General features: G+C 37.0%; 2 protein-coding genes across 3 annotated transcripts in view; both read left to right on the top strand.

The window, feature by feature from the left end:
• Nucleotides 1-2,030, top strand: part of LOC111334277 (STAGA complex 65 subunit gamma) — a 21,115-nt gene extending 19,085 nt beyond the window's left edge. For both annotated transcript variants that reach the window (XR_015997823.1, XM_022939974.2), the window contains one exon: nt 1,566-2,030. Coding sequence is in view for 1 of the 2 variants with exons in the window: in XM_022939974.2 (XP_022795709.1) it covers nt 1,566-1,634 (69 nt within the window). In the remaining variant the exon portion in view is untranslated. The remainder of the gene's footprint in view (nt 1-1,565) is intronic.
• An 881-nt stretch (nt 2,031-2,911) lies between these two features.
• On the top strand, nt 2,912-8,846 carry LOC111334275 (nucleolar protein 56). Its single transcript, XM_022939971.2, has 8 exons — nt 2,912-3,195; nt 3,279-3,480; nt 4,311-4,677; nt 5,519-5,706; nt 6,105-6,256; nt 6,816-6,916; nt 7,177-7,325; nt 8,095-8,846. The coding sequence occupies exons 1-8, from the start codon at nt 3,193-3,195 to the stop codon at nt 8,619-8,621; spliced, it is 1,689 nt and encodes a 562-aa protein (XP_022795706.1). The 5' UTR covers nt 2,912-3,192; the 3' UTR covers nt 8,622-8,846.
• The last annotated feature ends 230 nt before the right edge of the window (nt 8,847-9,076 follow it).

The following is a 9,076-nucleotide window of genomic DNA, read 5'->3' as shown; positions in this document are numbered from 1 at the left end:
TCTAGTACGACTTGATGAACAAAAAAATTTTTCCCTTCTTCTATAAGAACCACAAAACGCTCTCTTAACTTGAATAAATTTTAAACGAAGAACTATCGTCGTGGTTGCAAGGTGTGAAATAGAGGAATATCACTTGGGTGATACCCTCAGATGTCTCCCAGTTTAAGGTTAGCTGGGGATTGTGTTTAAAAAAAATACTTGCTGAGTCGGTAGACCTCCTAGCCTGCAGAGGAGGTGTAATTAGGGCAATCGAGTGCTCAGTATTTTCTTAGCGTAATATGGCCGCCATCTTTTATTTTAATGGCAGCGGAAGGCTGGGGAGAGAAAGAAATTTGTACTAAAGGGGTGATCGCGCGCTTCTTAACGTTAACTCGCCCTAATAAGACGCCTGCATAGCAGGCTATAGACCTCTCGCCAGTAACCCGGTTTTATTGAAACTCCTGACAGACATTATTAGTTTCCAGACATCCGCATCTTGGTTAAATGGCTAATTTTTTCGTAGATCCTGCATTCAAAAGAGCTCTACCAGTACAGTGGTTGAGATTTTTATTTATATACAACAACTTAATCACAAAAGAAAACTTCAAAAGGGTTACTTTACGTGAAACGAGCACTAGATCCCCAATTTCAGTTGTAACTCATAAACTATACACAATGACAAATTCTCAAATACTTGTGGAAATATTTCTAGGCTTGTATGGCGCGGTGTTTCGTCTAGGCCAAGAGGCTCATCAGATACTTTTCAAGTTACAATATATACCATGAAAAATTGTCCTATAAATTTACCAAAAGTACCTAATGAGTCTCTTGGCCGAGACGAAACGCTGCGTCATGCAAGCCACGAAACCCCTTTAACTATATTACTCATTTAGAGCGCTATTCGATTGAGTGTCAAACAAAACCAAAGTTTTTAGAACGGCCAATCAGAAGAAAGAAAAACACCCGGGAGCGCCTATGAGAACTCAAAGTGAAAACAAGCAAACCGCCTAAACCGCGGGAAAAACGCAAAACCAATGCAATCTTGAAAATTGTTCTATTTGCAACAAGCAAGAGTTGTACGCAAAAGAGTTCTCTATTGCAATAAATTTTGTTCCTTATTTCCTTGATTATGCCACTTATTCTTGTTGCTGGATATTCGAATCTTGACTACTTGTATTGTAAACATTGAATATTGAAAGAAATCGGAAAAATCATCCTGAAACACTTGTAATTACAAACTGAAAACAAATGAAAGAATTTTGTTTCATCATGAAACAGTAGAAGTTAAATCCAAACATTGTCTGAATTTTACGACGCCTAACAAAAGAAGGTATTGACTGGTAAGCGAATTCTCGCTGTCAGCATCATGGGAAATAACGGTAGAAAACAGTATGTAGTACCGATGTTTGGGTGTAAGCGTTTAAAGGAAGACTCTTGCTACATGTAGCAAAGGGCTAACGCTCAAAACGTCAGCTTTTGTAATCGTTACGGTGGCCAATTTACCATTTTAACTTTGTTGATATATCCAAATTATCTTGCTACATGTAGTTACATTGAAACCATGATATTGCTTTGTTTTCTTACAGACTGAAGGTGAAGAAGATGAGGCATACGAAGACCCAATGAATGTTGTCCCAAAAACGCCACAGTCATAGTGGACAAACAAAAAGGTGTCAAGAGCAGAGGTCTCTCTCAAAGACACTGAAACCATGAGCATGGCATTTGAACCGGTCTCGTTTAAAAACGATAAATGGCAAGTCATCGTCTTCGCAAGTGTTTCAGAGCTCATTAAATTCTGTATCATTGAAAAACAGATTCGTCCATTTCAATCTGCGGCAAGGGAAATGAGTGAGGGAACCATATTGTTGCTTTGTAGACTCCACAACGTCCATGGTCCTGGCGCTATTTTTTGATTGGGCCATTCGTTAAGAGTTCTTAGGCTTGGATATACCCAAGAACTACAATCAGAATAGGAATATTACGAACACTACGTATAAGATAACCAAAACAATTAATGAAAATGAATAAACCATTTTTCCTAATATCCTTAATATTTACTAGGTTGCGTGGTTATCTATGTGTTCAAAAACCATCCAAACGGTGGTTCAACAATGAAAAAAACTACAACCTTTAGATCCGTAGAATTGAGCACAAAGTTACACATTGCTTCTAGTTCAGTTCAATCTTCCAATGTTGCCCTATGTTTTATTGCTCTCGCTTTCCTGACTAAAGCACTCTTATAGATATGCTCAATTTTTGCGTTATTCATTCTCATGTTCTGTACTTGATATCTCATTTTGACTGGCGCCAACGCACCATGTCTTTTATTTTTGTCTCCTACGTTAGTACTTAACTCGCTTTGTATTTTATGTTTCTTTTTTGCCTTACCTCTAAGCGCGCTCATTTTTTTATTTTTTCATTAACTCAAAGCGCACTGTTTCTTTACTGTTTGTGATGTTAATTCTAAGCGCACTGTGTCTTTTCTGTTTGTTTGTTACATTAATTCTAATGGCACTCTTTTCAGTTTGTTTGTTACGTTAGTTTTTCGCACACAATGTGTTTTCTTTTTGTTTTTGTGTTACCTTAGTTCTAAGCACTCAGTGTGTTTTCTGTTCGTTTGTTACGTTATTTCTATCGCACTCTGCCTTGTTTTTATTTGCTAAAAACCTGCCTGCTTCCTGTGAAGTAGGAGGTCACTTTTTCATCTAGTGGTTTCTCCAAACCAAAAGGTTAATTGTATTTTTGTTGCTACTGATCTTTTTTCAAACCCTACCGCCATACGTGTGCATGGCCCTCCTTTGTCTGCGTTTTCAGCTACTCGCTGATAAACGAAAGTATTGAATTTCCAAGATTACAAATGGGTATTTAAAACTGACTTCCAGTGATTTTTCTGAAAATCTATATTCTGACCAAACGAAAAGAGATTCTGAGTTTCAAATTAGACATTGTTAGTCACCTGTCTCATTGATGCAAAATGCTTTTGCCTTTTCATTCCAATCCTAATTCAGCTCTTGCTAGATTGTCATTTATTTTAGTTGTTATCGCCCATAGGTGTAATTTAAATGATTCAACTTGACAGCTTTCGTCCAAAAGTCCCAGAATCCTCCGATTTCGTATAACCCGTTTCCAGATTTCCCAGGCTCCTCCATTGTTGCGAACGCAATTTCCCGCAGAGACTGGGAGCAATTCCAGCACCACGAGGCACTGATCAAAATGGTGGGTAATGGAATTGTTGTGATATTATTTTCGATCTTTTTACTTTTTTAGCAAAGTCCAACTGTTTGTAATTCCGCATTTAGGTTCTGTTCGTGTTGTACGAGCACGCCTCTGGCTATGCTGTGTTCAAAGTCATCGCGCAGGAAGAAATCGGAGTTCTTTTGCCCGAAGTACAAGAGTCCGCTACCGACCTCTCTCGATTCGGAAAATTAGTGAAACTTGCTGCGTTTTCGCCCTTTAAATCAGGAACCAATGCACTGGACAACATCAACTGCATATCTGAAGGTTTGCGAGCGTATTTGCAATGCTGTGAAGTTGCTTGATCGCGGGTTACAAAGTTTGTTTACGGTAGTAATTTGAATTGAATGAAAATATGCATATGACGTAGCTACAATTTGCTTCACGTGTTAGAAATAATTGTTTTGTCGTGCTTCTTCTTCTTCTTCTCCTTCGTCCTTTTGACGGGACAACCAACCTTCCATCAAATAAGATCGAGCATCGATCCTGTGTGTGCATTAATAAAGTTTTAATATGCTTTCAAAGCAGACCTAAAATTCCATTGAAGCCACATTTTAATTATTTTTGAAGCATTAACTTAATTGTAGTTACAGTAGTGTAATATCTTTTTAACTATTAACATCGTAATGTTGGTATTTTCCACACTGTTCTTGACAAGGAGAATTTGTTTGACAGTATGAAGCATCTTAGATTGCGGACCATTTTCTATATTCTCCTGACCGGTGCATTTCAATTAAGGTTGATAATGTAAGGAGAAATAAGAGTCCAATAACACTGCGAGGGTTAAAGTGCACCTAAACCCCAATTTTTTCTTTTTCGCTTAACGAAGTAAGCGTATTTTTTGGAGTATTTCTGTGCAAAAAATTTTTAATTTGCTCAAATCTTTAATTTTCTGTGCCATGTCAAAATACGGAAAATCGGCCGCCATCTTGCCCCACGACCGAGTTTAAAGAGGAATGGCACAGAAATACTCCAAAAAATAAGCTTATTTTGTTAAGCAAAAAAGAAATTGGGGATTTAGGTGCACTTTAAAGGGCTAAGTTATTTATTGCCAGTGATTTCAGTTGATTTTGTACAACATTTTTACTTTACTTCAGGTATTATCCACGATGACCTCAAAACGTTTTTGGAGACAAATGTTCCAACTGGGAAGAAGAAGAGTAAGGTTCTTCTTGGTGTTTCGGATGCCAAACTTGGGGCAGCCATTCAGGAGACTGTAAACATCCAGTGTGAATCAGGTGGCTTGGTGTTAGAGGTTCTCAGAGGAATAAGATTTCATTTTGAGAAAATGATTAAGGGATTGACAGGTCCAATGGCAGCCAAGGCACAGCTGGGTCTGGGTCATAGTTACTCCAGAGCAAAAGTGAAGTTTAATGTTCATCGTGTCGACAACATGATCATCCAGTCCATTAGCTTGTTGGATCAGCTGGATAAAGATATTAACACATTCTCAATGAGAATCAGGTGTGTAGATTGATCCATGACATGGTTTTAATCTGGTTAGGAAATTTCTGGATATCAAAAGTTTCATAGTTGTTATTGTAAGGACTTGCAGAAGTGTGGAAAAATAGCATTTAGTTATTTAAACCAAGCTTGGGTGTGGGTTAATGCATGTTTGTTTGTTTGTTAATTTGTGAATTTTGAACGTGATTAGTGGCTTAATTGGCTGTCTCAAGTCAAGACCATCTGATTTCGCCTCTCCAGTTACACGTGTTTGTAATGAGACAGGCCAAATCAGACAGATAGGTAGGCAGCCAGGAAATGATGAAGTTATTTCAGCCACATGCCAGTAAAACTCAACTACCTAGCCAATGCTACCCAGTTAAACTTGAAACTTCTCGAGTAAGCAGGTGGAGAAGTTCACATACGAAACAAGCATTTAACAATAAGAAGCCTATATGGTCTTTCATAAAATTTTTCTTTTCTTAGTTTCTTGTATTTTGTTACAGACACGATTAATATTGGTAATTGGAATTCTTGTTTTATAATTCAGGGGTAGTCAAGGAGGTAATTTCAAACCACTCACCCTGTTACTCCCTGAATTGTACTCGACTCAGCGCTATTATTATGATATAATTGAAAATCAAATATTCATTAACAGTAAACATTCAAAATATCCAGAAAAATGGCAGTGACTAGTTGATCACTTACCATGACCACGTGCGAGTACTCTAACTTATCGTAGGAGACATGCATTAAAATAAGGTTGAAATGCCCCCAGCCTCCCTTGTCCCACATTATCAACTCAAGCAACCTCTAAAGTTCACATGTACTTATATGTCCATTTTTTTTCCCCTTGATACAGAGAGTGGTACTCATATCATTTTCCAGAGCTTGTGAAGATAGTCTCTGACAATTACATGTATGCAAAAGCAGCTCAGTACATCAAATCTAGAAAGGATTTCACTGAAGACAAGCTGGAAGGGTTGGAAGAAATTGTGATGGATTCAGCTAAAGCCAAAGCAATTTATGATGCTTCCAAATCATCAATGGGTGAGTGAACTGATAAGTGATCCTAACAGATCAACTTTGTTAATTGCCACTTTTCCTTTCGAATTGAACCCCTTGCCATTTTTAAAAAATACTGAGATTCAAAATTTTTGAAACAGATAATCTGGGGAACATTTCAGTTTTCAATTAAGATAATTTTTTGTAGTAAGCAATCAAAAATGCAATCATATTAACTGTGTGATTCACAAGATCAGAGTGTCTCCGTAATTGAAAAAGAGAAGTACCCCCATGGAAATCTACCCTTTGAGCATTAAGACCTCCTTACCAATTTTTTTTTTTTTTTTTAAATGACATGTACCAATATACTGCATTGACTTTTGCTACTTCAAACTCAGTAACTGATTAATCTAAATTTTTTATTGTGGTTTTTATTTCCTCAGGAATGGATATATCTCCAATTGACTTGATAAATATCCAGACCTTTGCATCGCGGGTGATCAGTCTGGCAGAATATAGGAAGAGTCTCCACACTTATTTGGTTTCTAAAATGAATCAAGTGGCACCAAATCTTTCTGCACTCATTGGAGAGCAGGTGATTTTTAATAAATTAAAGTGAATAATTTAAATGCCATATTGGAAACAAAGGCAGATGGTTTGGTTAAACATTTTATCATAGCAAGTGAATCATTTTTGACAAGTTATTCAATGATTCCATTGGCAAAAACTTTCTTATCCTTGCTTAGATTTTTTCTTGGCAGATTGTTGCCCATTGTTAACTCAGGGTTGAATTTAGTAGTTTTTTCTTGAAATTGTTTGGATCAGATTTCCTCAAGTGACCTGGACAACAGTAACTATACTGTAACATTGGCCATTTGATGATAACATTTCCTTGTTGTTATTATTTCAGTATGATCTTTAGGAGAAAAACAAAGGAGTTTTGAAATTAGTAGTTAGAAATATAAACTTAAATAATCTTTAAAATTTCACCAAGAAACTTAACACTGTTTCACCAAGGGATTTGTTTCTCGTAAATCTCCTCTTTCATCACCATCAAGGTTAAAAGTATAGAGAAGTAAAGCAAGAGAAGTTTCTTTCTTTTTAACTGAATGGTACATGTCTCTATGTTTGTATTTATCGTGTCACTATTTTAGGTTGGAGCTCGTTTGATCTCTCATGCTGGAAGCTTAACAAACCTCGCAAAGTATCCTGCATCAACAGTTCAGATCCTTGGAGCTGAAAAAGCTCTATTCAGGTAACTTATGTTAAAAAAAGGTATTTATTTTTATGTTTAAGAGGGAAAGTGACTCTCTTAGGGCAGGTTACTGATAAAATTCACTAGATAACAAAGCAGCAATGGCTGGTTGGATTTTGGCCAGTGATTGCTTGGTAAAGCATTACAGGCACTTTTGGGATTATACCATGTCACTTGAAATTTCTGCAGGCATCCTCAGTAAAACCCTGTTTAGTTCTCTTAATTTGTGATATGATTCATGTTACCTTTTTCTTTCTTAGGGCCCTGAAGAAAAAGGGAAATACACCAAAGTATGGTCTTATCTTCCATTCATCCTTTATTGGCCGTGCTGGGGTTAAGAACAAGGGGCGTATATCAAGATACTTGGCAAATAAGTGCTCCATTGCCTCCAGGATTGACTGCTTTGCAGGTACAATGATAATGAATTTCAATTGTCTATGTATGTTAGTCTCACAGATGTACAACTGTTTTAGATACAAAAATTCTTCCAGTGACTATTCATCATTGCACGGAAGTAAACGTGCAGCCAGTTGGACTGTTTATTGCCCCACCCATCTCCCTATCCATTTGAACTCAGAACTCAGGGTGGTTTTCTCAAAAGGTCTTTTTTCCCTTTAATGACCAAAAGTGGAGGATTGTAAACTCTCCAGACAATGTACAAATATGAAATATTTTCACATGCCCAAATCATTTGTGAAAGATAGCTGTCTAAGGTCATCATTGAACAGTTGCTCTATCCTTCAGCAGATATAGGCAATATTTCATTATTTACTCCTTTGTTAATTTTTATGGAACCTGTTGCTTGTAGTATTTTTACTATTGCAAGTGTTGAGTAATAAAAGGAAAAATCACTAAGAAGAATTTGAAACCAGCAGATTTGTTTCTCTCAACCACCAAGCGTCAGGGAACTTTTGTCAAGCTAAATTAAGCACTGTAGATTCAAATGTTAGATGTTCAAGTGACTCCTAACTCTTTTGAAGACCCATAGTAGTAAGCTCATTCGAAACAAAACACTCTCTCGTTTATTGCTTATGGATTTGAGAGTCAAATACCAGCGCTGAAAAACTTCATGACAAAGAGATAAACAAGTAAATAGTCGATCGATAAATGATGATTCATTCGTTGCTTCTTATTGTCTGTTTGTTTGTTTGTTTTTTTTTTCTTTTTTTTCTTAACAGAAACACAGTCCAATGTGTTTGGTCAGAAGTTACACGACCAAGTGGAGGATCGACTGAAATTCTATGAGACGGGAGAGGCTCCAAGGAAGAATATTGAAGTTATGAAAGAAGCTATAGCAGAGTTCGTGGAAACAAGTAATGCAGCTGATGATGAATCAACTGAAAAAAAGAAAAAGAAAAAGAAAAAGAAGGAGAAAAAACAGAAGGATGAAGCTGTCGAGGGAGAAGAGCAAGCGGCTATGGATACGTCCGCTGCTTCAGAAAATGGACACGATGAGGGAAGTAAAAAGAAAAAGAGAAAAAATAAAAAGGATGAAGCTGTTGAGGAAGAAGAGCAAGTCCCTATGGATGCGTCCGCTGCTTCCGAAAATGGACACGATGAGGGAAGCAAAAAGAAAAAGAAGAAAAAGGAGAAAGGAGAGAAGAGAAAAGCAGAGGAAGAAGAAGAAGAAGTCGTGCCTGCCATCAGCCAAGAATCAAGTGAGCCGAAGAAAAAGAAGAAAAAGAAAAAGAGAACTGACGAATAATAATTTGTCACTGATTTGACTTCTTATAGCTCACACCTCCTGTCCAGCAGAACAACTGCATTGTGGCCAGACACGGACTTCATGATCTAAGACAAAATGTCATGATGACTGAAGTCATTTGTTTCTTAAATGAAATAGATAATCTATGTCTGTTCTTACCAAGAATAGAAGTAAAATATTTCGTTTGTCTCGTATCCTGTTATTAAACCCTCTTTTTCCGTTCTCTCCTTTTGTCTGCTTTTACTGAACACGTTATTAATATGAAACAATTTTTAGTGTAATAGAAAAAATGCGAGCCCCAGATGGGACATGAACCCACCATCCTCCGTTATTAATAGCCTTTTATTTATTTTTTCTGAAGGCTTCCTTTAAGCCCGCTTTGTATTAGATAGTGAAACTGGCCACACCTCAATCTCTTTAAATTTGTTAGACAATCCCCTTTTAAAGGCCTGTCC

Source organism: Stylophora pistillata, chromosome 1, assembly GCF_964205215.1.
Source record: "Stylophora pistillata chromosome 1, jaStyPist1.2, whole genome shotgun sequence".
In the NCBI taxonomy this organism is placed as follows: Eukaryota; Metazoa; Cnidaria; class Anthozoa; order Scleractinia; family Pocilloporidae; genus Stylophora; species Stylophora pistillata.
This window is presented reverse-complemented; position numbering and strand designations above follow the sequence as displayed.

Coding starts and splice junctions, on each gene's coding strand:
- LOC111334275 (XM_022939971.2), top strand. Junction 4,678..5,518: donor ACATTCTCAATGAGAATCAG/GTGTGTAGATTG, acceptor CCCTTGATACAG/AGAGTGGTACTCATATCATT. Junction 6,257..6,815: donor CTGCACTCATTGGAGAGCAG/GTGATTTTTAAT, acceptor TCACTATTTTAG/GTTGGAGCTCGTTTGATCTC.